This window comes from Sorex fumeus, unplaced genomic scaffold, assembly GCF_029834395.1.
Source record: "Sorex fumeus unplaced genomic scaffold, SorFum_2.1 ptg000017l, whole genome shotgun sequence".
Taxonomy (NCBI): domain Eukaryota; kingdom Metazoa; phylum Chordata; class Mammalia; order Eulipotyphla; family Soricidae; genus Sorex; species Sorex fumeus.
Window position 1 is genome coordinate 2,418,727 of NW_026606074.1, and position 27,560 is coordinate 2,446,286.

General features: G+C 55.5%; 1 protein-coding gene across 1 annotated transcript; it reads right to left on the reverse strand.

The window, feature by feature from the left end:
* Positions 1 to 1,933: 1,933 nt before the first annotated feature.
* On the reverse strand, positions 1,934 to 26,372 carry NSG2 (neuronal vesicle trafficking associated 2). Its single transcript, XM_056112364.1, has 5 exons — positions 26,168 to 26,372; positions 25,059 to 25,209; positions 12,797 to 12,880; positions 2,738 to 2,848; positions 1,934 to 2,162 (listed from the first exon to the last, which is right to left on the reverse strand). Exons 2-5 carry the CDS (start codon positions 25,185 to 25,187, stop codon positions 1,971 to 1,973), a joined length of 516 nt encoding a protein of 171 aa, XP_055968339.1. The 5' UTR covers positions 25,188 to 25,209; positions 26,168 to 26,372; the 3' UTR covers positions 1,934 to 1,970.
* Between the last annotated feature and the right edge of the window lie 1,188 nt (positions 26,373 to 27,560).

The following is a 27,560-nucleotide window of genomic DNA, read 5'->3' on the forward strand; positions in this document are numbered from 1 at the left end:
GGACTCCCTGAGCACTGCTACCACCAGGTGGGACCCGAAAGAGAAACCAAAGCCAGGGCAGTGGTCCCGGGCCAAAGCCCCTTCTGGACGGGCTGTCCCCCACCCCACACCCCTGGGAGGAGCCTGGTTCTGCCGCGGCTAGGGAGAGAGTGGGGGTAGTGTTCCCCACCCGGCAGGACTCGGAAGGAGGGGCTGGGCACTGGGGGGCCCGGAGGGGGTTGTCTAAGGGCTCCTTGTCTTCACATGTGCCCAGGAGCCATCTCCAGGCCAAGAGGGGTTGGGCTGGATTTCAAAGAACAGTGGGGGGTCGTACAGGCTGAGGAGGGGTGCCTTCACAGGGCAGTCTTTCCACCTGTCCATGGGGTCAAGGGCGCTGCCACTGGCCACAGCTCACAGAAGCCTTGCATGAGCGGGAGAGGGGTTCGTGGCTCATCACCCCCCCACGCTGCTGGCCTGACCCCACCACCATCGCCTTGTGGTGCTCTCAGTCTACCTTTCGGCCCCCACTGATTTCAGGGGTCAATCCCCCGAATGCATTTCTGGCCCCCGTGTCATTCCCGGGCCCTGGGAGTGGCGGAGCCCCGAGGAGGAGGACCCTCACCTCCCAATTCCAGCCCTAGCTGAAGAGGACACACGCAGACTCCCCCATCTCACCCCCACCCCGCCCCACTCCCCCAATATTGGCACCCCCAGCCGGCCCCAGGCGGACGAGCAAGCCAGGCTCTCAGACACGTCTATCTTTATTGGTGCCCTGCCCGAGAAGTTCAAGAATCACACCGAGAGAGACTCAGTCTCAGCTACCTACTGACGAAAGTTACAACCACAGAATTCGAAAGCGCTCGGCAGTTGGGGGGGGGGGGGTGGACGGGGCGGAGTGGGGGTGGGGAGCGGGGAAGGGGATGGACGGATGGACGGACAGACGGTTTGCTGTTCTGCCTTGGAAGCCCAATGGATTTACAGGTGACTGCTGGCCAGGAAGGGCGAGAAGCAGGTGAGGAGAGCGTCCGACAGCTGGGGTAACAGCAAGCCACCAATGCTCTGTGTGTGGACACGTGGGGGCCCCTCCATTTGCCTGAGCCACCGAGTGACCCTCAGGGAGGTGGGTGGGTGCAGGCAGCAAGGGCTTCTACGAGCTGAGCTAGGAGCTGGGGCAGAGAAGGGTCTGTTCTCTGGCACTCGGGGGCGTGGGGGTGCCTGCCTGTTCTGCCTTCTCCCTGCGGCCCCCCTTTTCCTTTCCTGTCTCCCCTTGCCCGGCACCTGCATATGGACAGTCTCGCATGGGGCTGGGGGACACCCTAGAAACGCAAGAATAAAAGACGGAGAAAGTCTGACAGTCTGTCCTTCCACCTCACACTCATCTCTGCTGATCGAGGATCAGTCACACCTGGGGGAAGCCCCGGGTCCTGGGAGCCTGCTCTGCCGCCCACCTATAGGCCAGGTCATGCCAATGCCCACAGCGGGGCCTTCCTCTGGAGACCATGCACCCCTCGGGTGGCCCCTGGCCCCCAGGCCCCTGCTGGCCTGTCTGAGGGGGTCTGACCAGCCCCTGCACCCACACAACCCCCCTGTGGCCCACAGACTGTCCTTTCCCCTCCTCCCGGGCAGCCAGGGTCCCCTCAGCGGGGTCTGTGGGGGCGGGGGCTGGGGACTCAGGTTTGGGGGGCTCCTCCTCTTTCCAGTACCTAAGGAAGGTGGAGCAGCGGCGTGGTGAGATTATTTTATGTGGGAACAATCAACGGGAAACATGCCTTTGTACACGCGCCCGACTTGGGGACCAAAAGGGGAAAAAAAAGAGGGGTTCTGACAACTCCAGTGCACGTGGGTCGCGCCCGCCCCGCCTCCCGCCCGCCCGCCCGCCCCCAACTGCCTGCACCCCCGGGGGGCAGTGCCGGCCTGTCACTGGAGTTTGGCGGCCGGCGTGGGGGGCCCCTCTCCGCCGCCTCCCCCGCCCCCCACTACCAGGATGGCCTCTAGTGGCCCTGGGTCTTGGGCGGCTTGGGCTCGTGGATGACGGCGGCGGCCGAGAGCCAGGGCCCGATGGCCCGCGCGGTGCTCTGCTTGGCCACGCTGTAGTGGCTGATGACCGTGTAGAAGCGGCTCCGGGAGCTGGGGTCCTGCGCCGAGTAGTAGGCGTCCAGGGAGGCCGGGATGCAGCGCTTGTGCTGGGAAGCAGCAGGGCACGGGGTGAGGGGAGCTCGCACCACCCCTGCACCCGCCGGCCCACCCCACCCGCGAGCAGCATTCACGCCCCAAGAAACTGCCTGCTTTCCTTTGGGGGCCAGCCTGGCCGCGCTCGGGGCTTATTCGCACCTCAGGGATCAGCTCTGGGGTCGCTGGGGGGAACCCGTGTGGCTCTGGGGGTTGAGCCTGGTCAGCCGTGAGCAAGGCAATGCCCTCACCCCCACCCTATCTCACTGGAGCCCTGGATACATTTTTTTTTTTTAGATCTTGGTTTTTGGGCCACACCTGGTGGTGCTCAGCTCTTACTCCCGGCTCTGTGCTCGGGGCTGACTCCTGGCTCCGTGCTCAGGGCTGACTCCTGCTCTGTGCTCAGGGATGACTCCTGGCTCTATGCTCAGGGTTCACTCCCGGCTCTGTGCTCGGGGCCGACTCCTGACCTGCTGTCCTTGCTCTCTGACCCAACACATCACATTTTCCACCGTCCGTAGGAGGGACCATCCGCCCCCCAACACCAAACCTGGACCCCAAGGAGGACTGAATCCCACCCCTTCCTTACCTTGTAGACAAAGCCCTCTGGGCAGCTGTGGTCGTAGGTGAAGGCTTTATAAACCACCAAGAACACGATGCAGGCAAGGAAGGCCAGCGCCAGGCTGACGAGGATGGTGACCTGGAGGAGAGCAAACCCTGAGTCAGAGCCCCCGCGCCCCCCACGCCCCACTGCAGCCCTCCAGGCCCTTCCATCCTGGCACGGCGGCCAGAGTGCAGAGGGAGCCCGGGAGCTCGGCGGTCCCTCAGGTGGAGTGTGGTCCTGAGCATGGCCCTGCCGTCCTTGGGCCTCAGTTTCCCCCATGTTCCTGAGGCTCTGGGAGGCATCTTCTGAGCCCCTCTGGGGCTGCCCTCTTCTCCTGCGTCCTGTTAACTCTGGGGGTGCTCGTGAAGCACCACTTCCATGTGGTTCCCTCCATTCCCCCTCCACTATCACCCAGGAACTCGCTGAACCAACCACAGCCACACACGCCTTAGGCCCACCCCAAATCAGCTCCACCTGCTTTCCCCCCATATTTTGCAGTTACTAGGCCAAAAGAAAAGTCAGGGTTTCGTTTGGGGGGGGGGGCAAACCCAGTGATGCTCAGGGCTGACTTCTGACTCTGTGCTCATGGATCACTCCTGGTGGGGCTCGGGGGACCCTGTGAGGTGCCAGGGATTGAGCCTGTGTCAGCTGCGTACAAGGCAAACGCCTTTCCTGCTGTTACTGCTCTGGTCCCACGCCCCTTCCACGCGTCTCCCCCTTTCCTCCCTCATTTCCCTTCGTCAGGCGGCGGTGCTGACACGCTCCGTCGTGAGGCCTGCTGGGGCTTACACTCCGTTAGAGCTGCTCGTGCCTGGGACACGCCAGGTGCACCAGCGCCTCCTGAGCCATGCTCCTGGCCACAGTGCTCAAACCTATTTCCCGTCAGCTGCAGCACTCACTGCGGGGAGGCATGGAGGGCCCCTCACAGTGGTGGGCCCCCTGACGGCTGGGCTACCAGTAATGTGCTCAGCATGTGGGGGCACCAGAGGTTGAACTCCAAGCTTCATGCTTATGAGGGAGGAGCCTTAGCTATGGGACCTTGTTGTGGCCAGTCCAGGAGACACCCATGACACTCAGGGCCAGCAGCAGCGGCGCTCTAAGAAGCATGCGGGGCCCTGTCCCTTCTTGGCAGCTGCATCCCCGAGGGCATAGCATGACTCGGACGAGGTCCTGGGGTCCGGGAAGGAGAGTCTGGGGGGAGACTGCAGCTCTCGGGCCACTGCCGCCCAGTATGAACGAGTCTGCAGCCTCCGACCAACACTGACTGGCCACAGTGCCAGGAAGCAGAACTTACCCTGGAAAGTGATTCTAATAAAGATCCGTCACAGCAGACATGGGACCCAGGGGCCGGGAGGCACCCCCCCCCCACCCCTCTCCTGCCAGGCCAGGACGCAGATCTGAGACCCTGTTCCCAGGCCAGGGAACAGGTTCCTCCTGAGCACCAGCCTCCTGGGGCTCCCATAAAGCCGCCCTTCCAGTGAAGGGTGTGGCTCCCAGGGCAGGCGTCCACCTTTCCCGTCCGAGACAGAATGAAGCTTCCAGCTCAGCGCCAAAGCCGCCGAGCAGAGTGGGCTCGAGTGGAGAGAGAGAGACCTGGCACACCATGACCCTGGGCAGCCTGGCCCCCGGGATCCCCTTGCCCGCAACCCTGAGCTGGACAGGACCATTCAGGATCCAGCTGTCTAGTGGGATGACCAGCCGGACACTTACTGGCGCGGGGTGGGGCCTGGGCAAGTGGCTCGCCCTCTGAAAGCTTTTGCTGAGTTCTCTCCCAAACCACCTGCCAGCACCCGTCTCCATGGAGACGCAGCGTCTCCGCAGCCCAGATAGCTCATTCTATTGAGCTACTTTCATTCCTCAATCCCCTTTCTTGGCAGAAGACTTGATAAAAGAAAAAAAAAAGAATCAGGTCAGCCAAATGGGCTTGGAAAATTTGAAATCCTCTCCTCCCAGTGCCAGCGTGTGGCCAGCAGAGGGGCCGAGGACTGCACCCGCCAGCCCCCCAAGGACGTCCCTTTCCAGCTACAAAGAAGAAATGATCCCCGCCAAGCCCACAATGGCACCCCACCTGCTAACACAGAAGGAAGGAGCTGAAGCCTCACTTCTATCTTTCCAGCCCCCCAACCCCCAGACACTGCCCAGCAGGGTGGGGTGGGGGGCTTGCAGAGGAAAGAGGTTGAAGGAGAAAGTTGGCAGCACCGGCCAGCCTTGCCCTGGGACCCTGGGCGTGGGGAGCACTTCACCATTCCCAGAACTGGGGGGTTCCTTCGTGAGGCCCAAGCGGACAGACCAGCTGATTTCTTTCCCCTTCTTTCCTCACTGCATAACGCCAGGGGTGAAAGCCGCAGCCCAGGCCTGTGATCCCTGAGCAGAGAGGAGTGACCCCTGAGCACCGCTGGGTGTGGCTCCCAATTCAAACCCCCCAAAAGAAAACCTGAAGCTCCCTCCCCAGGAAGGCAGCCCAGAGACCGACCCCTTCTGCTGCCTCTGCCAGGGCTGCAACTGGGCCTGGATGCTTGGTGGCGAGCCAAAGGTTCTTCTCTTCCCTCAATGGCCTTCACGCCCAGTGGAGGCCCCTCCCCAGATCCTTAAAGGGACGCCCATTCTCTAGGGTCTCCCCAGGAATCCTGTGAAGTAGTAAAGTGCATTAGAGAAGAGCCTCAAACTTGTATATAAGCAATAATTCAAGCACCTCTTTCACACCAGAGACAGATGCAGTGGTGTGCATGTGTGTGCGTGTGTGTACATGTGTTTGTGTGTGTGTGCATGTGCACGGGCATGTGTGTGTGTGCGTGTGTCTCATTGCGATCCTGATGGGAGCCAGGAGTTCATTAATATTTGCAGGGCCCTTGAAAGAGAAAAAGCAGGCTTTAAGTGGGAATGTTCCACTGCGATAACTCATTCTCCAATTTAATTTGTTACTGGCATCATCACTGGGGAGACGGGGTGCAGCTGGTGTAGGAGATACATCTCTGGTTTCCTGCAGCAGGTTGATGGGAAGGGCTGGGGCCACTGTTCAACTTGGATCTGGGGTGCGAGGGGCTGCCCTGGGCATTTAGAAGCCAATCTATTCTCAAGGAAATGCAACATGTGTATTGAGCCCTGAGCCCTGAGAAGGGACTATAGCCCCACGTGGCCCTAACCATGCGCCGAGGGACCCCAGGCACTAGCTGCTGTGCCCCTCCCCCCAAAATTAGAGAACTGGGCTCCTTCTGGCGTTCCAAGTCCAGACTCGGAGGAGAAAGACAAACGCAGGTGCAGGCGGCTCTGCGGAACATGGCGGTGGGGGGCGGGGGGGGGGGGCGCTGGGACAAAGCTCTTCCCTGGCTCTCTCCCCAGAGGAAGTGGTTACAAGATGCCCCCGTCACAGGGCAGCTGGGAAGGCCATCTGGGACCCCGAAGCACCTGCTCCCAGGTCCCCTTCCATGCCTGTCTGGAGCCCTGCCCCGCCCCCTTCTCGAAGGCGGTGTGTGGCATTTCTCTGCGAGGTCCGAAGGCTGCTCGGCTGCTCACAAGGCATCAAAGGCAGCCTCCAGCGGGGCAGAGCAGGCGTCCGGCCTCATGAGGGGCAGGTGGCTGGACAGTTGAGGGAGCCCAGCTGGGGCCCCCGTTTGCAATCCGCTTGGAAATAAAGGGAGCCCCAGAAGAGGGCTGTGGCCTGACAGGGGCGCCATCCTGTCACGCTTTCCCCACTGGCTCCCACGGGCCAGAAAGGCAATTGATTTTCTTGGCGTATTTTAAAGGACAATTTCCCCCGGGTTCCCTGGAGAACTGGAAGGTAGGAAAAGCTCATTCCTCTTGAAGCCAGGGAACCCCAAGACGCATCATTCCTGATCAGAGACTCTGGGGGGAGCAGGCTAAGCCCAGAAGCTCGGGATGTGGGTGTGACACAGACCCCAGTGGAGGGGAGGCTTCCCCAAGTAGGGGAGAGGAAAACGGTACTGGGGAATGCAGGGGGAGGCTTGAGGGAAGGGCTGGCGCCTGCCTGGAAAGGATGGCGAGGGGAGGGGTGCTCCAGGCAGAAAGGGCAGCTGCAGCAGCCGCCTCAAGGTTTCCTGAACACTGCTGAGAATAACCTACAGTCTCTGAACTGTGCACGCACACACACACACACACACACACACACACACACACACACACACCACTTTGGAAATTTGGCTGGAGATGGAACTAGAGGGGGTGAGATTTCAGACCTGAAGCAGCCAGCATTCCATGAGCTAGGGGTCTCTGCTGCTGAGCTGTTGGCTGAGAAGAACAGACCAGATTTACAGATTTACTGGGTACTACCTAGGTTGAGCTCTTACCGGAACTGCCAATTTCGTTCCTTTTTTTTCTTTTTTTTTTTTTTGCCCAAAAGTGTGTGAGACCCGTATGTGAAGCTTAAAACAACCTGTGGAGCTGAAGAAACAGTTACAGGGGTTAAGGGAGCAAGGCCAGGTTCCATCCCCAGCACCCCACAGGGTCCCCTGAGTCTGCCAGGAGTGACCCCTCAGTGCAGACCAAAGATAAACTCTGAGTACCACTTTTTGGCGCTGGTATTACTAAGATCATAGGGTATGATGACAATGGGGTTGTTACTCAGTGAAATACAGCAGCGCCTCTAGTATCACCAGATGTGGGCAGTTGCTCTAGAGACCATAGGACCAGCGTCAGACACGGAGTGAGTGGGTGCCCCATCCCTGTGGGCTGCGCTGAGGAGATGCTGAACCCAGATGCAGGAATGGGACAGTGTGACCCAAGGTGATGGCTACAGGCAAAGCCAGACTCTAGGAAGACTCAAGGACAAATGGTGGCACTTTGGAAGCAGATGCTCATGGATGGAGTTGGAGACACAGGTCAACAACAACATCCTGGGGACATCCGCGATGGCTACCCCTGCATTCACCCTGGGACATGGGAGCTCCTCTATTAATCTGTGACAGACTGGGGCCACCTTGGAAAAAGCAGCCGAAGGCCACTGCCGTGAAGAATGGGATAAGCAAGTATTTTACTGTGTGGCCTCAAAACCTTTCACAGGGTGGCTTTCACAGATGGCTCTCTCTGCTCATCTATTCTTCCCTACCTATTGAAAACTACCTACCTTGCCAATGACAGTAAACAAGGAGACTGGATCCAAAACCCTGTATTTATCTACTCTCCAAACTTCCTAGAAGATAGAGAAAGAAAAAGCATGGAGGCAGGCAGTGAGATAGTACAGCGGGGAGGGCACCTGCCTTGCACACAGCTGATCTGGGTTTGCTCCCCAGAACCACAGAGGGTCCCCTGAGCTCCTCAGGGAGTGAGCCCTGAGCACTGCCGGGTTTGGTCACCCCCACCAAAGGAAAAAAGAAAATGCATGTTCCTTTTACAAAACTCAATATAAATGTGACATTATACCCAACCCAGACAATATAGACACACCCAGAAACGTAATATTAGTAAAGTGAAAGTTACAAAAGGAGCACATGAAGTAGAAATGTCATTTAGCAAGCGGCATTCAGGGAGATGGCCAGGCCTGAAGAACCCCATGTGGAGTGGCACTTGAAGGTATAGACAGGCAGGTCTCCTGGCTCTGTATTTTTGACACCAACAGGGTAGTGTCAAACCACAGAATCCTTCCTGCAGGGGACAAGGTTTCTGGGTGCTTAGCTGTCTTCAGGGGAGTATGAGATGCAAGGAAAGCACAGCTCTCAAAGCACTCGCCAATGCAATTAGGCAGGAAAGTGACATCAGGAGCCTGAAACCAGAAAGAGAAACCGACACAAGAAAAGCAACTGTTCAACAAGGAAAGCATGGTTAACATTATGGGCCGGCACTATGATCATATATACTGAAGTCCAAAGGGATCAATTTTTGTTAAACTTTATCAGATAAGGGAAGTTGGGTGCCTGGTGGCAAACAGATGGAGAGAATTCAAAAGCATTTTTATTAAGTACAAATAATCACCATTGCAACAAAAAAGTAATGAAAGAAAAGGTCCCTTTGGTAGCCTCAACCCCCAAAATAGTCAGTTAGATCTTTTGAAGTAAATTGAATAAGAACTGCAGAGTTCATTTTTTAGAAACTCAACAGAGAGCATTGAAAGAAGACATTGGCAGATGCAAAGTTCAACCCTGTTTCCAGGGAGACAAGATGGAAAGAGGGAACTTTCCTTCAAATTAGTCTCTGAATTTATGTAATCCAAATGGAAGAGGAGTAGAAGTTTGGGGAAAACTTAAGAAAAGAATATCAGTATTTATCTGGAAAATCCAGTCACCAGGAATGGGTTGGAGTTGTTGAGAGAGGGTTGGCGGGCTGGCGTGGGCCTGAGGATGCGTTTCTGACGTATTCCCACACTGGCCGTCCAGGTAACATGGCGTTTCCACACCCAGCGATCACCAGACGGTGCATGAAGAGTGCAGGAGTGAAACAAGACTGTGGGGGAGGAGCCAGGGGATGGCTCAGGGGCAAGAGTGCAGGCGCTCACTGGCCGAGCAAGTGAAAACAGAGATAGATAAATAGGACTATCTTAAACTAAGAAGCTTCTGCACCTCCAAAGAAATAGCACAGCGGTAGGGCGTTCGCCTTACAAGCGGCCAACATGGCCAACCCGAGTTCGATTCCTCCGCCCCTCTCGGAGAGCCCGGCAAGCTACCGAGAGTATTCCGTATGCCAGACACAGTAACAACAAAGTCTCCAATGGAGACGTTACTGGGCCCGCTCGAGCACCAAAGAAATAGTGACCAAAATACAAAGACAGTCTACAGAATGGGAAAGGATATTTGCCGAATACACATCTGACAAGGGGTTGATATCCAGGATATACAAGATACTGGTTAAACTCCACAAGAAGAAAACATCCAACCCCATCCAAAAATGGGGCAATGAAATGAACAGAAACTTTCTCAAAGAAGAAATCCGAATGGCAAAAAAGCACATGAGAAAATGCTCTACATCATTAATCATCAGGGAGATGCAGATCAAAACCACAATGAGATACCATCTCACACCTCAGAGACTGGCCGACATTCAAAAGAACAAAAGCAACCGATGCTGGCGCGGATGTGGCGAGAAAGGGACACTCCTTCACTGTTGGTGGGAATGTCGACTGGTTCAGCCCTTCTGGAAAACAGTATGGACGATTCTCAAAAAATTAGAAATTGAACTCCCATTTGACCCAGAAATACCACTCCTGGGAATATATCCCAGAGAGGCAAAAATGTATAGTCGAAGTGACATCTGCACTTGTTTGTTCATTGAAGCACTCTTTACAATAGCCAGAATCTGGAAAAAAACCTGAGTGCCCAAGAACAGAAGACTGGTTAAAGAAACTTTGGTACATCTACACAATGGAGTACTATGTAGCTCTTAGAAAAGATGAAGTCATGAAATTTACATACAAGTGGTACAAGTATCATGGAAAGTATCATGCTAAGCGAAATGAGTCAGAAAGAGAGGGATAGACATAGAAAGATTGCATTCATCTGGGGGATATAAAGTAACAAAGTATGAGATTAATACCCAAGAATAGCTGAGATCAGCACCAGGAGGATTACTCCATAACTTAGAGGCCAGCCGGGTATCCTAGAGGAAAGGGCAGTTCAGATAGAGAAGGGAGCACCAAATAAAGGGTGTTTGGAGGATCCTCCCAGGAGGGGAGATGCATGTTGAAAGTAGACTATGGACTGAACATGTTTGCCACTCAAAGTCTCTTTTGCAGACCACAACACCCAAAAGGAGAGAGAGAACACAGGGGATTGCCCTGCCACAGAGGCAGGGGGAGATGGGGGGATGGGGGTGGGGGGGATATTATCCATGGTGGTGGAAAATGGGCACTGGTGGAGGGATGGGTATCTGATCACTGTATAATTGAAACCCAAGCACAAAAAAATTGTAAATCTACAACTGTACCTCATGGTGTTTCACTAAGGTAAAGGTAAAGGTAAAGGCCCTCCCATTGTTCGTCGATTTGCTTGAGCGGGCCCAGTAACGTCTCCATTGGAGACTTTGTTGTTACCATGTTTGGCATATCGAATACGTCACGGGGAGCTTGCCAGGCTCTGCCATGCAGGCGAGATACTCTCGGTAGCTTGCCGGGCTCTCCGAGAGGGGCGGAGGAATCAAACTCGGGTCGGCCATGTTGGCCGCTTATAAGGCGAATGCCCTACCGCTGTGCTATCGCTCCAGCCCTCTAATAAAAGGTAAGGTAAGGTAAAGGCCCTCCCGTTGATCGTCGATTTGCTCGAGCGGGCCCAGTAACGTCTCCATTGGAGACTTTGTTGTTACTGTGTCTGGCATATCGAATACTCTCGGTAGCTTGCCGGGCTCTCCGAGAGGGGCGGAGGAACCGAACTCGGGTCGGCCATGTTGGCCGCGTGTAAGGCGAACGCCCTACCCGCTGTGCTGTCGCTCCAGCCCTCTAATAAAAAAAAAAAAAAAGGAAAAAAAAAGAGTGCAGGTGCTGCGGGCACCGCACGGACCCCCACGCGCCACTGGAGAGTGACCCACAGCACGGCCAGGTTCACGCCCCAGTCAGAAAATAATGAATTGAAGAAACCTGGGAAGGCTGTGTCTGAAAGAGGGGCCTCCCAAGCCAGCGAGAAAAAGGGCTGACGGAAGATCATACACCAGTGAGCAAACTGTCCTTAACACGAACATCGCCCTCTACCTTATTACCCCCTTATTCTGGGAAATTTCAGATGGGTTAATTTAAACCCACCTCCCCAAAAAATCTTAAAAGTACTAGAAAAAACCCATGGGTTTAGGCTGGAAGAAGACCTCAGCCTGTCCAGAGCCAAAGGTATCAGCGTTTCCCTCCGTGCCCCCTGCAATTAGCCAGGAAAAGCTCGAGCAACAGGGGCTGGGTGGGGCCCTGCCCTTGCACGCGGCCGACCCCGCTTCCATCCCGGGCACCTCACGGGGACCCTGCACATTGCTGGAGATCGCTCCTGAGCACCATCAGGTATACCCGCCCCTCCCCAACAGTCAGTTAAATAAAATGAAAAGCGTTCCATCCAAAGTAAGGAAACATACCGTTTTTAAAAATATGTTTGGACTAAAGAGATTGCACAGTGGGTAGGAGGGTGCTTGACTTGCATGTCATCCCCCAAGCCTCTCCAGAAGTGATTCCTGAGCACAGGGACAGGAGGAAGCCCTGAGGGCAACCCTCTGCTCACTCGGCTGGGCTGCGCCCCTCCTTTCCTTCTTCCTGGGCAGAGCTGGAGGCTTGCTGCAGGGCCTTTGCACCAGCTCTCTCTCCTAGCAGAAAAGTCCCAAGTGACTGGACTCAACCCCACTTCCCTTTTCAGTGCCTCATTCCATCCTTATCCCCCCTGAGCCCCCGTCTACCTCCGTCATGCCACTCTTCCCCGAGACCCAGAGCTTTCCATGCTCCTTAGGACCCTTCCAGCTGGAAACAGAATGCCACAGGCAGTGAAGTCCCAAGAAGTCAGCTATTCTAGCCCTTTCTTCTTGCAACCACCATCACCTGCTCTTCCCGCAAAGGAAAAAAATCACGCCTGCACTTCCCGCCCCTTTCCTGGTGGGGCGGTTGAAGGAGAGGGGCAAGAAGGGGATGGAGGAGGAAGACAGGAGATGCGGTTCTCTTTTGGCGTGAGTTGAATTGCTGGGGACTGAGCCCAGGGCGTCTTGTGTCTAGCCCACTGCTGAGCCCCTCCCTGGCCAGGAGAGGTGGTTGCCCCTCGGGTCCGGTTGCAGGGAGGACCTTTCCAGGGGCGTGGGGACCACTCTGGCTCTCCCTGGGGTGCCTGAGAGGCCAGAGGTACCAGAGATCATACCAGGTCACCTGCATGCCTGGGCCTTTGTGCTTCTCCCTGGCCTGGTGACATTTCTCAGTGGCGACATTCCCCCAGCCTTTGGGGCCAGAGGAGAGTGTCAGCAGTCCCCAAGAGGCCGGCTCTGTGATTCCATTAGATTTGGTGACCCAGACAGTGTGGCCTCGAGAAATCCACTAAAAATAGCTGCTGTTCTTTTCCACTTGCCAGTGGCACCTGCCACCCGGCACCGGGGGCGCCGCTGGCCGAGGCCAGCCTCACCTTTACTCTCTCACACCGTCAAGAAACTGACCGTAAATTCGGCGATTTTCGGCACCCGGAACCTCCCTTTGTTCTTCTGCTCAGGTTGATATTCCGTCCTTGTCTTCACAATCACCTGAAATGTTCAACCAGTGTCAGCGCACAGGAGACCTCCCTCCGTCCCTCCCTCCCTCCCTCCCTCTCTCCCTCCCTCTCATTATACATCTTATTATACATCACTGAGAGCAGACCGATCATCCCCCTTTCAGGAAAAAAAATCTCTTAGCAACCTTTCTTTAAGCAAACAAAGTAAAACAGCCCCTTTGATTCCCCCAATGGTACTTGAGGTTATAACTGTCCCCTAGAACATTCCAGCAGCCCTGGGGATGGGGGCTGACAATGAGCACTTTGGGAAAACGTTGGTCAAGAGATTAGAAAATCAAGATCCAGCCCTTTCAAACGCTACCAGGAAACAGAAGTGTCTGAAACGACCTGGAATAGTTCTTTGGCCCCACAGATACAACCCAAGGGCTTATTTGGGTCACCCATTTCCAGGTGTCTGTTTTTGTTGTTGTGTTGTTTGGGGGCCACCCCTGGTGGTGCTTAGGGCTTACTCCTGGCTCTGCACTCAGAGTGGATACGGAGGATAGGACCTGGGTTGGCCACATGCAAGGCAGGTGCCTGACCATTGCCCCGGCCCCTCCACATGGCTTTCATGGCCAGGTAGGAACCATCTGCACTGTCTGCAAACACTGACTTCCTATTCCTGGGATGGGCTGAGAATGATAACCCGCATGATCCCACCGGGGATTTTCACACGGAAGGCAAAGACGGTTTTGTCAGGAGGTTTGGAGTGGCTGAAATGTCATCACTGGCAGAGACCACGACTGTCTCCTGTGCTGAGCAATGTGGTGCACTTCCCCCAGCCTCTTTGCAAATACTTGGCCTTCCAACCCACAGAGGGCCTTGCTGCGAGCAGAGCAACAGGGGCTGTGGGGCCTGCTGCAGGGTCTTCTCTTTCCCAAAGCCTAAAGCCTCTGCAGAGGCTGTTCGCATCACACCAAGCTACGCCGTGAGCCTGCCAAGACATATATAGTGTGCCAGCCTACTGTGTAGGCAGCGTGGGAGGAGGAAAATAAGCCTGACAGATCGTCAATAACTATCACCGAGTCTCTTGTGTCATGGGAATCCAGAAACTACCTGAGATCTAGGGAGAGGGGGGCGCCTGCCTGCAAAATACGGACTGTGATCTGAACCCCACGTGAAAGGGCTTTCTGGAGGGCTAATGGGTACTGCGCTGAGGCTCCAGATGGAGCAAGTGCTTCAGACACCTTCGTGACACCCCAGCACCGTGCCCTTCTCCTCTCCAGGGAAATGAGTTGAGAGATGCCGAATCACTTGGCCCTGGCCACAGCTCAGAGGGAGAAACTGTCCCGGGGACCCCCCTGCACCTTTTGGAGCTTAGCATGGACAGAATTCTCACTGAAAACCCCCACTGTGTTTTGCTAAAGACGTCAGTCAGGGTATGTTTTCCTCGAGAAGCTTCTGACAGGTCTGTGAGAACTGAGAACCACCCTTGCTGCGTGCAGTTTGCAGAGGAGGGGAGGGAGGAAGGGGACATGCGTGAGGGAAGATGAGACCCACGTGCATCCCCTCTTGCGCATGCTCCGCAGGAAGGCTCTGGGTCCCACCCCTCGAGAACATGTTCCCACACACATATGGAGAACCCACTTGCAGACATGAAGCCTGCTCTCACAGCTCCTTTCCCTTCCTGCAATCTGCTCCTGCGAACAGCCAGAAAGAAAGCGCAGCTTCTCCCAGAGGGAAACTGCAGCCAAAGAGGGCAGGGGGCCGGGGAGGGGAGGGATCTGGGAGAGGGGAATGGTCCAGTCTCTTCATTTTCTCCTTCCTATTACAGAGTAGCCTCTTTGCCCTAGGAAATTTAAAAAAAAACTCATACTTGGTGTGAATAAAAATGAAACTATTTTTATATTTATAAAACAAAATATTTTATATTGTTATATAGTGGAATGTTGTAGCAATTAATATACACTACATATTACATAATAAGTACGACTGTATTTGATAATGTGCAATAAAATGATGTATATAAAATAAAATGAAGACAATTCTCACACGTGAGGGTGGCACAGCGTCTGTGGGGTTGTTCTCAGCTGTGGGGCACATAGTGGTATGGTCCATCCTGTAAGGAATCTGAGTGCGAGGGCTGGTTCAAATGCCAGCTCCGTCTCTGAGCCCTCTGTGGCTCAGTGCTCTCACTGACCAAACCCGCTCGCGGAACTGCGTAGGGTTGGAGTGAGTTCGCAGCCCAGGCACCCACCATTCCGTCAGTCACCAGTGAGTCCTCCCGATTTCCTGCATAGATGTTCAGGTGGCTGTGAAACTGGTCTCACCGGCATGTCTCAGCCGGGGTTCTGCCTAGTCAACCCGAATAAGGCTGTTCCCGGGCTCCTGACCTTGTCTGGGGGAAAGGAGGAAGGGTTCTGACGGGTGAACAGACAAAGGAGCCAAGGGAAGCCCACGGCTGCGGCACAGAGCGCAGGGCCAAAGCAAGGACGCAGGCATTCCACGTTTCTCCACGTGACACAGCCACGGAGTGCCCGCCCACGCATGTGCGTGAGAGGGCAAATCCCCGAGCTCCGCCCTAGGCAGGGGCTTTCTTTGGCCAAGTGCTGCCTTGCCACATTCTCCCGAGGTCAAGGAATGCGGCAAGCATTTTACAGCTCGTGGTGTCCAGGCATGTTTGACGGTCGCCAGGCTGAGTGCCAGGCTACAAGGGGGCACAGAGCACCGCAGGTCTGCTCCTTTTTCTACACTCACGAACTGGCATTCAGCCTTCCCCACGTCACACATCTGTACGGCAGAACCTCCTCCACTGATGTCCTTGATTCAATGTGGTGCCAACACGGCATTGGGGACGGGGGAAAATCATTCCCAGGACAACGGTTAGGCTGGTTTTAAGTCCTGGTACCACCTGGACCCCCCCAGAGCACTGTCTGGGGAGGCCGAGAGAATACTGGGGCTTCCGGTATCCTTAGGCCCGTGTTCTGAACTTCCACCCTGGTTGGCTCCTAGACACCAGGGAGATATTCATAGGCTGGAGCATATACAGGAGCACCGGTTTGATCCCCAGCACTGAGCACGGAGCTGAGAGCATTCCCAAAGCACTGCTGAGTGTGGCCCCCAAATAAACACAAGCCAAACCAAACCGTTCTCAGCTGGGGCCCCCAGATTGTGTGGTGTGGACATGGGGCCCAGCATGCCATGTCTGCGTGGGTTTCCTCTGGGGATCCAAGTTCCCTTCCAGCTCCCAGATCAGCATGTGAGGGTTAGTGGCGGGTCTTGGGGTCCCTGTGGCCATTCACTGCCACTCGGATCACTGGACAGTGTTTGTCTCAGACTGGGGTTGCCTCTGTCCACCCAAGCCCTGGATCACCCCAGCCTCTCCATGGTCTTCCTGACAAATCCCAGCTCAAAGAGCCGCTGTGTCCCCACCGTGCCTCGTGCCACATGAGAACGCCCCACACCCAGCCTTCCCCTCATTTCCTCTCCCAGCTCCCATCTCCTCCATGATGGCCACAGCAGCCCTCCCCCAATCCCCTCTGCAGGGCTGCGTCCCTCACCAGAAGGTGTTCTACTGGCCTCGCCACCTCTGTTCTGTTCTGGACTCCCCCCAAACCCAGGGGAAAGCGCTTTGGAGGGGGAGGGGGACCATGTGCGGGTCAGTAAACACCTGCAAATGGGCCCGCAGGGGCATCCATGAGGTTGGCAGAGGGCACGGGCAGGCGCTAAGACAGGTAGAGGACAGGGGTTCCCCGAAACCGCCTGAAAACTAACTGAGACGAAGGAACTGGGGGAAGGCCGGCCTGCCAGTTGGGCGCCACAGGGAGAAGTGGGGGTATCGCCCTCCAAGATCCTAAACCCAACCAGCTCTTTTACTTGGGAGCTTCACGGAGTGTTCTGATGCCCACCCCTTCTACAAAAGGAGACATAGTAACAGTTCCCCACTTTTATTTTTGCAGTAGAAAGTGAAATGAGAAACGGTAGCCAATTGCGACCTAATCCTATGTTGGAAGAATCAGCTTGCAGAAGCAGAGAGAAAAATGTGAATACACTGCCAAGAAAGGTTCTATTCTCTGCCACCGGGGAGGCGGGGAGGCGGTGGCAGGGTGGGGGTGTGGGGCAAAGCAGCACCCTGAGTAAGAATCTGGGGGGTGGGAAAGGTGGAGACAGAGGGAAAGCTCTTCCTGCTTTTCTTGTTATTCAAGCGGGGGTGGGCAGCACCAGCCTTGACAAAGGCAGTGGTGGCGAAGAAACTGTGTTTTCAGGCTGGGGGAAGAGTACGGTGGGTGAGCCGCTTGCCTTGCATGTGGCTAGTTCCAGTTGATCCCCAGAAACTACAGCTGACTGCCCCAGCCACACCCCCCCAAGCATCTCCAGGAGTGAGCCCCGAGCACAGAGCCAGGAGTAGTGGCCAACTACTGTTAGGCATGGCCTCAAAACAAAACTAAACCTCCCAGACTGGAGAAGGGGTCCAGCGGGGAAGGAAGGCGCTTGCCTTGCATGCGGTAGACCCAGGCTCGCTCTCCAACACTCCATGGGGTCCCCTGAACCCATCAGGAGTAAGCTGAGTACCACTGTGTATGACACACTCTTCCAGACGAGAGATGGAACAGTGGGCAAGGCATTTGTCTTGCATACTTCCAACTGGGTTCGATCCCTGGCACTGCATAGAGCCAGGAGTCGGCCCGAGCACTGCTGTGTTTCTCTCACACGCCTCCATCAGAGCCTTCTTGTGGCTCACAGGAAGTGCAGAGCTGGGCTCAACTGGCACTGGGAACCTGGGACGAATGACTCACCCCAAAGGACGCCCTTGCCCCTCTCGATTCCCTATCCCACCCCACCCCCTGCCTTCGCTAGCAGGGCCGGATAATCTCTGGTGGCTCCAAATAACAACTTCCCAGATTTATCAATAATGAAGAGATTCCCACACGGAAAGGCCCCGGGATAGACTGCAATGATCGATTAGAGTCCACTGGTCTGGAGACAGAGATAGTGCACTGGGCAAAGGACTTGCCTTGCAGGCAGCTGACCTGAGTTTGATCCTGGCACCCCTTGTGTCCCCCGAGACTCCCTAGGAACGACCCCTGAGCCCAGAGCCAGGAGTAGGCACTGTGCACAGCAGGTGTGACCCCAAACAAAGCAAAGCCCCTGGGCTTACTGGGTGAACACAAGATGTGGGCTGTCCCCTCAGCCTGAGGATTAGGGAGAAAAGGCTGCAGGTCTGCGGGGAGCCAGAGCACGCCACGGGCTGAGCACTGGCCTTGCACGCAGAAGGTCCGGGTTTGATTCCAGCACTGCATGGTCCCCTGAGTACTAACAGGAGTGATCCCCAAGCACAGAGACTTGGGGTAGCCTCTGAGAACTTCTGGGTATGCCCTTCTCAAGGAAAAAACAAGGAGGAGGAGGAAGAGGAGGAGGAAGAGGAAAAGTGGGGAGAACCCCCATATGATGTGCCTGAAACAGTGTCAAAATCTTTTTATCCTTTATTTTTCTTATTTTTATTTATTTTTGGGGGGGGGGCGGGCACACGCAGCAGTACTCAGGGCTTCCTCCTGACTCTGCACTTAGGAATCACTCCTGGTGGTACTCAGGGGCTCATATGGGCCAACGTCCCAGCACCAATTCTGCTACCAGTCAGTTTTCCTCCACCAGTATTTAATGTTATAAGTAAAACTGAATTTTATTTCTAAGGGTTCAGGGGGACAGGAGGTGAGGGATGGGAGTGGGTGGACAATGTTTAGCCCTGCAACATGGGTCTGACGGTCCAGTGGTCAGACTGGGCAGTGCTCAGGTACTGGTGGAGACCAGGAAGTGTACAAGGATCAAACTTGGATCTCTTACCTGCCAGGCCTGGGCCGAACCATTTGAGTGATCTCTCTGGGAATGATTTTTGTGTGTTTGTTTTGTTCTATAGACCAGCAAAGGCTTGTGGTAACAACCACCATTAAAAAAACCCAACCAAAAAAACATGTCAAGCATACAACAGAAGTCTCCAAATGCCATCCTCCACGCCCCCCGCACCTAGGTCCCCGACATTTCCTCATCTCCGAGTGTCTTTCTCATACGAAAGGAGCAAGGCCCAGCAGACACACTGGTTGCCATGGAGCCTTGCATCCGGGCTCCTGCTGGCCGGTTAGAACTGAGCGATGCCTGTGCCACAGGCGCCTAGCCGGTCTCTGCTTCTCCAGGATCTCCTCGGCAGGCCACAGCTGGGCGCCAGGGATTACATAAGCAGCCCGAGCTCGTCGAACGCTGTAGCGGGGCCCTGCTTCTCTTGCTATACTTTTATCCATAGGTCCCAGCATGTTCGGAAAAAGACAGACCCCCCAGGATAACTTCCTGCTAGTAGGAATCGCACTGCTCCCAGGACGAATACGGTCCAAAGGTTTCAGTCATGTCAATACAAGCTCTGAAAATGCATGGCAAAAAAAGATCTCCTGAGAGAGGGCGGGGGGGGGGGGGGGCCTGCTCTCCCCAGGGTTTGCAACACCGGGCAAGGTCACATTATTGTTCTTGTTGTTACTATTATTCAGGTTTTTGGACCACACCCGGTGGTGCTCAGGGGACCATATATGGTACCAGGGATCGAACCTGGCTCAGCCGTGTGTGAGGCCAGCGTGTGACTGTGGCTCCGGCCCAATCACACTGCTTTCCACCAACCAGAGACGGGAGAAAGTAAGGTTTTTCTTTTAAATCATATCCGTTTGCCTGTGTGAGGGACACACAGGGTGGTACTCAGGGGCTCCTCTCAACTCTGCTTGGGGGACCATCTGGGAGTGAGCACAGGCCACCCCACACAAAGCACGCACTCTGGCTATCTGAGTCCCTGGACTCCATGTGTTCTGAAGGAGCAAGAATCGTTTGTGATGTCTCCCTCCTGAAATGGCTTGGTCAGGCCACATCTGGAGTGATGGAGAACCTGCCACTGAAGGAGAAAAACAAGTGGGTTCTGCTGCCACCCTCCTGAAGCCTGCCTGCTGTGTGCCCTGGGGAAGGGTGGGGGTTCAGCGCCTAGGGCTCCCAGAGGAGCACAGAGTCCCCTGTCATTGCCAAGTTAGGAGAAAGCCCAGGAAGGCACTTAGATCTCGGTGGCAGGAGAGGGGTCTCCTTGGCTCAGATCACCCTGCCTGGTGCCTGAACCACTGCCCTGGAAACCTCACTTGTTTCTCCCCAATGTTCACTTCAGGGGAACTATTTGGATGACCCATGGAAGCTGGGGAGCTCTGCCCAGTGGTGAGTAGGCTTGTTTGACTGCTAGGAAAAACACCCAACACCAGCAAGGTTAAGCCACTCTAAAAAGTCACACAGGAACTAGAGCTGAGTGGAGCTGGACCTGCTCTCCTGCCTCTGCCTGCATGTGGTCCACCTGAGCACTAATGAGGGGTGCCCAGCAAAGGCAGTGGAGCCACGTTCCCCCGGGGCCTGTGAAGATTTAGTAACAGGAAAGGGACTATTTGCCCAGCGCGGGGCGGCTGCCTGGCCAAGCTGGCAAATCACCTGAAGCTTTGTCGAGGCGAGGCTGTGCCTAGCTGTGGCCCTGGGCAGATCTCAGCCGCATTGCTTTCTCGGGGCAGAGTGGGGGTGCCCAGGACTTCATGCCACCTCACAAGCCTGTATCTGCACCCCAGGGAGGAGCACAGTTCAGGGGGATGCCACGCGCGCGGGGAATGTCTGCACTTGTGGGGTCACTCAGATTAAACCCAGGCACTGAGGCCTGTCTCCTGGGGTTGGGTGGAACGTGATTTTGGTGGGAGGGGTCTGGGCCACACCTGGCAGTGCTGGGGTGGGGGGTGCTATTTCTGGCACAGTTCTGGGGACGGAACCCAGGGCTCCCGCAAGGCCTGAGCTTCAGCCCTTGGTGCCACCTCCTCAGCTGACGTGGAAATGGGTCCCGGCCTCTCAAAGCTCATCCTCTGATCAAGAGAAAGCCTCTGAATATTCAGAGCTCAGTCCTGTTCCCCCACCTGTAGAGCAGGCAATGAGGAAAAGCGAGGGAGAAGGGGGGCGTTTCGCCCAGAATTCCCCTTTGCCAAGGCTCCGAGACCAGGGCGAGCCAGGCCTCAAGGTGACTAGGAGGGCACATCTCCCTGGATGGCACCCACCCAAAACCAGCTACCTCCACACCCCACTGTCCCTGTCCTGGGTCCCCCACCACCACTGCCACCGTGTCAACCAGAAGGCGGAGGCCTCCTGGCTGATCTGTCCGCCCCAGCCCCTGCCCCGCCTGCCTTCTCACCTGTCTGCTGGGCTGCGGGAAACTATCGCCTTGGCTCGGGGGAACAAGCTTGGCACTTCAGGGACAGCGGGTTGGGAGGTGAGAGGCAGACCAAAAGCGCCGCAAGGCCTCATCCTGGAGGCCCCCCCAGCGGCTCTTTCTACAGAAACGGGGCCCTGTGACTGTCTGCTGTGACCCCCTTCAGGAAACACCTGAAGCGGTATCCTCAGAATCATCTCCCCAGCCCCTCTGGCCCACCACTCGGCAGGCCCCGCGCCTTGGCTCCTCCAGCTTCTTCCAGGCCTGTCCCCGGCAGCTCCACCTGCCCCCCAGTCCCACCCCAGCCCCCTCTCCAGGTGTCCCTCAGAATCAGGGCCCCCGATGTCTGTTCCTCTCCTGCCCCCCACACCGTGTGCATCCCTTCCGAGCCCTTCTCGCAGCGCGCGTCTGTATACTTCCGGCTGTGCGAAGGTTTGTGTGAGTTCCTCGGCCCCACCAGGAAGGCTTCAGGAAGCAGCAGCTGTGCCTGACTCACGTGGCTGTAGGTGCGGAGCCCCACACGGAGCATGTCACATGGAGGGTATTCAACACAGGTGGGTGAACAAAGAATGCGTGGGTAAGTGGTGGGGTGGTGGTGCATGGGTGGGCAGATGGAGAAATGGAAGGATGGAAGGATGGATGAATGGATGGATGGATGGATGGATGGAGGATTAACAGACAGACAGGTTGTTAAAGGGGGAGGGTGGGTGGATAGATGATTGAGTGTGTAGTAGATGGATGATGGGCAGATGGATGATGGGCAGATGGATGAGTAGTAGGATGAATGGATGGATAAAAGGTTGGATGAAGGATGGAAGAATGGAAGAATGAATGAGTGGATGCACGAGGGAGGGACAGATATGTAGGTGAATGGGGGAGGGTGAGTGAAGGGATGGTGGAATGGGTAGAGGAAGAGACGGATGGCTGAAAATATGGGTAGGTATACGTGCAGATGGATGGGTGGGTGAGCAGGTGGATGACTGGCAGGATGAATGAGGGATGAAAGATTGGATAAAGGATGGATGAACGGAGAATGGGTGGGTGATGGGTGAGAGATGGACAGACAGGCAGGTGAATGGGTGGGGGGTGACAAAGAGACAGATGGATGAACAAAGGGTGGGTAGACTTGTAGATGGACGGGTGGGCGGGCAGGTGGCAGAGTGAATGAGTGGGTAAGGAGATAGATATGATCAGTATGGCCAGAGCAGTGTTTACCGGGAAGGTCAGGTGTTTGGGAGAGCCACCACATGAGACGAGCTTAGGATGAGTTCTGGTTATCAGACTCATAACCAGAGAAGGGGAGGGGTCCTCCGGGTAGAAATGGTGAATGGCAGTACTTTAAGTTACCTTGACAAAGCAACGTGAAACACCCAGGTGTGGAAAACTCTAAGGTGAAGTTCATCAACCTCAATGCTCCGGGCATTCTGGGGGGCTTTCTCTGTAAGAACCAGAGGCCTCCACTGGAAACTATCTCCACGGAGCTCCAAGCCTGCAGGGCCCCTCTGCTCGCTGAGGAGGGAGGGTCTGGGTTCGAGAGCCTGGCTGCTCACTAATGCTGGAGCATGACTCTATCAGTGAGTTGCACAAGCTTTAGAAGTTGGATGAAGGTAACAACTCCCTTCTAGAGCGTCTATGAACTACTGAACTGGGGAGAGAAAATGGCGAAGGTGCGGCATGGAGAACACTGTGAGAATACACACAGGCTTCTAACCCGACATGATGTCGACAAATAGAAGCTCAAGAAAGGATGAGCAGAGAGCATGGGTGTGCGGTCTATGGCTCCCAACAGCTCTGGGCTCTTTAGGAAGCCCCTGAAAACAACATTGCTGTTCTCTTCCAGGTGACCTTATGCCCCGCACACAGCCGGCCACAGCTAACTGCATTCTGATCACTGTGCCTGTTTGGACTGCATGCCCACCTTCCCTGAGGAGCAGTCACCACCTCACTGGGAACCTCTGAGGCGTGTTCACCATGTGCCTGTGGGTGCATCTGTGGGGTCTGGTATTTTTCAGGGCACAGTGCTTTCTATTTCTGTGCTGTAGATCCCGGCATATTTGTCCTGTGAGCTCTGAGGGCAGCTCTTTGGCACCTCTGGACTGGTTGGCCAGTGGTTATGGGGTTGGTCTCCTCTCTTACGGACAGCACAAAGCTCTTGGAGGCAGGTGGGCCCTCCAAGGGAGTCGGGAAAGATGGCCTGAGGGGTGTGTGTGTGTGTGTGTGTGTGTGTGTGTGTGTGTGTGCGCGCGCGCGCACGAGTGCTTGCTTGCGTGTCTGTGTGCATTTGTATGTGTTTTCCACCTCTCAGGCACATGCAGATGATCATGACTAAAGTCAATGGCTAAAGAATAAAGACATTTCCTGCATCTTTCCCAAACTAGAAGAGCAACTCCCAGTCTTCACCTCAATTGCCACAACCTCAAGTTTCCGATGCCAGCATCTCCTCTAACTTGAACAATGTGAGTTTGGACAGTGCACCACCATTTTCTGACCCTTTATCTTTCTTCCTCCAGATGAGCACACGGTCCCGATTCTCTGGGGTGTAGTACATGCTGCCCAGAGATTCCCAACACAGCCCATACCTGGAAGGTACGTGGGCAGACACCTGGATCTCACCCCCAGGTACTGCTCTCATTGGTGTAGGGTGTGGCCCAGAGAGTGGGATTTTTTGGGGGGCTTTGTTTTTCAAAAGCGCCCTGGGTGATTCCAGCAGCCCAGCCCTGAGAAGCACTTTTCAGACAAATAGCAGCTACCCAGTGAACACCGGTGCCTTCTGTATCTTTGGCACCAATCACCTGTTCCATCATTCTTTTTCAAGGCCTGCTCCATTTCTCAGGATGGCAAGAGGAGTCTTGATTTCCACCCCCCCCCCCCACTTTGGGCACCACCTCCTATGGAGTAACACTGTCCACCCATCCGCCAGGTCCCTTCTCTGACTTGGCCACCTCTTCTGCTCACTGGCTACAGCTCCCACTGCTTAAGGCACACAATGCCCTCCTGGAGATGCCAAGGAGCCAAAGCAAACCGATGGACTGGTCCATTGTTTGCTCCAAAGCCAGGGGGTCTCATCCTGTGCCTCCCAATCTTTTTCTTCCCAGGCATACAAAAGCTCAGACGTGAAAACTGCCAAGCCCTCCTGGGTGGGCCCCAGACAATGAAGCTTCTCCTACCTGGGGCTGTGTGATAAGCACCCCCCGGGTCTTGGCCCCCCTGAAATGCCCTCCTCCACTCTCCGTGGGTTACTCCCATGTCAGGAGATGTGCCATCAGCCAGCCACCGGCTTCCAGCCACGCCTTCCCCAAAGACACTCCCTCCAGCCATGCCACTCACCCAGAGCCCTCCACGTCCTGCACAGGCCTGTCCTCTCTCTTCCTGCCATGGCCTCCCCGGCCTCTCTGGAAGGAACTGACTCACCTTTCAAAGCCAAATGCAGATGCTCTCTTCTCCCAGGCCCCACCCCACCCAGGAAATTTAGATGCTTCCCCATCCACCCTCCAGCCCATGCAAATGTTCAACTGGAGAGTGTCCAGTGATTCTGTAGTCATTTTACCACCAACTTTGAGCACAGGGATAGAACCTTAGCAGGGGCAAAGTAAAGGTTTGCTGGGTTGCAGCCAATTCTGTCTTCCAACCACCACCTGTCAATTTGGGAGACACCTGTCCCACCCCACCTTTTCCCCCGGTGGGCTCTCCCAGCTGATTAGCCTACGGTTCAACTTTCCAAGGGAGACGTTCCTTTCCTCTGCCATCTCCACAGAGGTGGAGACAAAAAATGAAGCCGAACAAAGAGCAGACACTTACCATACATCTGAAATAGCACCAGAGAGGTCGAGTCTCTGGAAGGAATAAGTACATTCTGGAAGAAAAGGGACTGAGTCGGCTGAGGAGGGATGAGCCGCTCTGGGAAGGGGGTGCTCTGAGGCTGCTTTATTTCCCGAGGTGAGGGGGTCCCGAGATGGAGAAGAGCAATCTGCTTTACCTTTTCCGGAGCAGGCAGCTGTAAGTGATTCACCTCCAAAGGGGTGATGAGAGGAACAGTCTGGAAACCATCCTCGACCGAAGGTGGCTTGGCTCCCTTCTCACTGGGGGTACCGTTGAGCTTCACCATCCTTCCACCTTTCTTCCCGGACCTAGGGCAAGCAGGGGGGTTCGAGTTACAGGAGGAGGGGAAGCAGGGAGAGAAGGCTGACGGCAGAGAAAACAGCCAAAATAGCGCTGTCCTCAACAGCTCCGCTCCGGCGCCTTCCAGTTCAGAGACCCGTCAGTGATCTTCCGCTAGATTTCCTGACACAATTCTCATTATCCAGGAAAACTTCTTTCACCATCAAAATATGCCACCTGCCCAGAGGGTTCAACAGACCTCATATTTGAAAAACTGAAAGCAAAGCCACACACACACACACACAGACACACACACACAGACACACACACACACACACACACACAAATATCCAAGACCCCAGAGCCCATGTAGACACATATCTCAGTGAAAAAGCTGATTCGTAGTGCAGTTTTTGATAATGAAATCCTATTACTCAGGATTGCCCTGCAGGAGGGAACATTTCACCTGCCCACCTCGGGTGCTATCTTTTATATGGGGCTTATTTCCCCCCTTTGCGCCCTCCCTGAAATACAATAAACGCGCGCAGTGTCTCAGTGTCGGGGTGCCTCTTCTCTGACATCGGGATGGCATCGGCAAAACCATTTCCTCGAACAAAAAGGGCTGCTTCCAATCCCATTTTCCTATCCGCCCCACCGTCCCCATTGCCTCAAGATCAAATCTGATATCCTGGGCACCTAGCAAATGCCTCGCTCTCTTGGGTTCCACGGAAAGTTGGCCACCCCCATGCTGCAAGACTGCCAACTCAATAAGCACGGCACCCCCCCTTATGCCCCTCCAGTTCCCACAGAAGTCAAAGAGGGCTCGGTTCCGCACCCCCACCCCCAAAGGCCCGCACCACTGAATTTCTCTGTCAGTTCTACTGAGGGGATGTTGTCTTAGACCCAACAGAGCAGTTGGGGTGGGGGAGGGGTGCGCAAGGTGGGGGCATATTGGGGAGCGGTGATGGCCGAGCGAATGCTACTTACTGCGTCGCACTCTGGGGGGTCAGAGCAGATCCAAGGCGATTCCCTACAGGAGGCGGCCAGCCAGGAGTCTGCCCTCCGCAGCTGAGCTCGTGGTGCTGAAAGGACAGCGCCCGGCGTGAGTCTGGACCGGGAGCTTCTGAGAGCGAGGCGCGAGCGAGCGAGAGAGCGAGGGATGGGGAAGAGCTCCCGGCGCTGCCGCCTGCTCGCTCGCGCCCCCTCCCACCGAGGCGCGGGCTCCCACACCATCTGTCGTCGGGCACCACCTGCTGTTCGTCATGCATGGCCACAACCACAGCCTGGGACAAAAGGGTTTCCAAAAAGGGGGAGGGATTCTGTGCGACACCCCCCCCCCCAATTAATCAATCTTTTAAACCTTTAGGAAAAAATATTTTTTAACGGCAGAAGTGGGCGTGCTCATTTGGAGGGGCCACCTCTGGAGATGTTCCGGAACAATATTTTCAAACAATAGTCAGCACCGGCCCTGGGTTGCTGGGGCCTGGGATAAAGAACCGAAGGCAGTTCCCATGCTAGGGACCAAGGAGACGGCTCAAACGGCTGGAGCACACGGTTCAATCCCCACCAGCACTTCATGGTCTCTGAGCAGCAGGACACAAACTATGGTGCTCATTTGCAAGCTAGTCTCTCTCTCTCTCTCTCTCTCTCTCTCTCTCTCTCTCTCTCTCTTCCTCTGTCCTCTCTCTCACGCACACACAAGCACACCCAGTGTGCTCAGGAACTGCCCCTCGCACTGTGCTAAGGCGTCACTCTTAGTGGGGCCTCAGGGACCCTACGGCGTGCCAGGGATTGAACCTGGGTCAGCTAAGTGCAAGGCGAGCACCCCACCCGCTGTCCTACCATTCTGGTTCCTGAAAACTGAATTCTATCAGGAGCCACAATGTTGGGTTCGCAGGAGTGCGGCTGCCATTACAGGGGAGGAGGGCCTGGTGGAGATGCGCACGACTGTTCTCACACTGTCACCATCACCAGGAAAATTCACAGCACTGCTGGAGCGCCGGACACTGGAAGGGGGGCCCTGACTCTTAGCCACCAGAATCTCTACGGGCCATGACTTCATAGGACATCTGGCCGAGAGTCTGAAATTGGAGCTGGCCAAGCGCTAGGGGAAACTCTGGGTCTCGGGCCCGCCCTCGCCAAACCTCCACTTCTTTAGCTTGGATGCAGGACTCACACCGCCCGGGCACAGTGACCGTGAAGATGAAGAAAGCCAGGACTTAAGGAAACCCAACCTTGTTTTGTTTGGGGGGCCATATCTGGCAGTGCTCAGGGCTTACTCCTGGATTTACACTTAAGAAACATTCCTGGAGGGGCTTGGAGGACCATATGGGATTCGGGGGATTGAACCCAGGTCTGCTGCATGCAAGGCTCACACAAG

What these genes read in the sequence shown, in the direction of transcription:
- NSG2 (XM_056112364.1), bottom strand. Translation starts at nt 25,187, where the DNA reads ATGGTGAAGCTCAACGGTACCCCCAGTGAGAAGGGAGCCAAGCCACCT. An exon ending in CGAAAATCGCCGAATTTACG is followed by an intron (nt 2,849 to 12,796) that starts GTCAGTTTCTTG and finishes GCTCTCCTCCAG; the next exon opens with GTCACCATCCTCGTCAGCCT. An exon ending in CAGAGGGCTTTGTCTACAAG is followed by an intron (nt 2,163 to 2,737) that starts GTAAGGAAGGGG and finishes GCTGCTTCCCAG; the next exon opens with CACAAGCGCTGCATCCCGGC.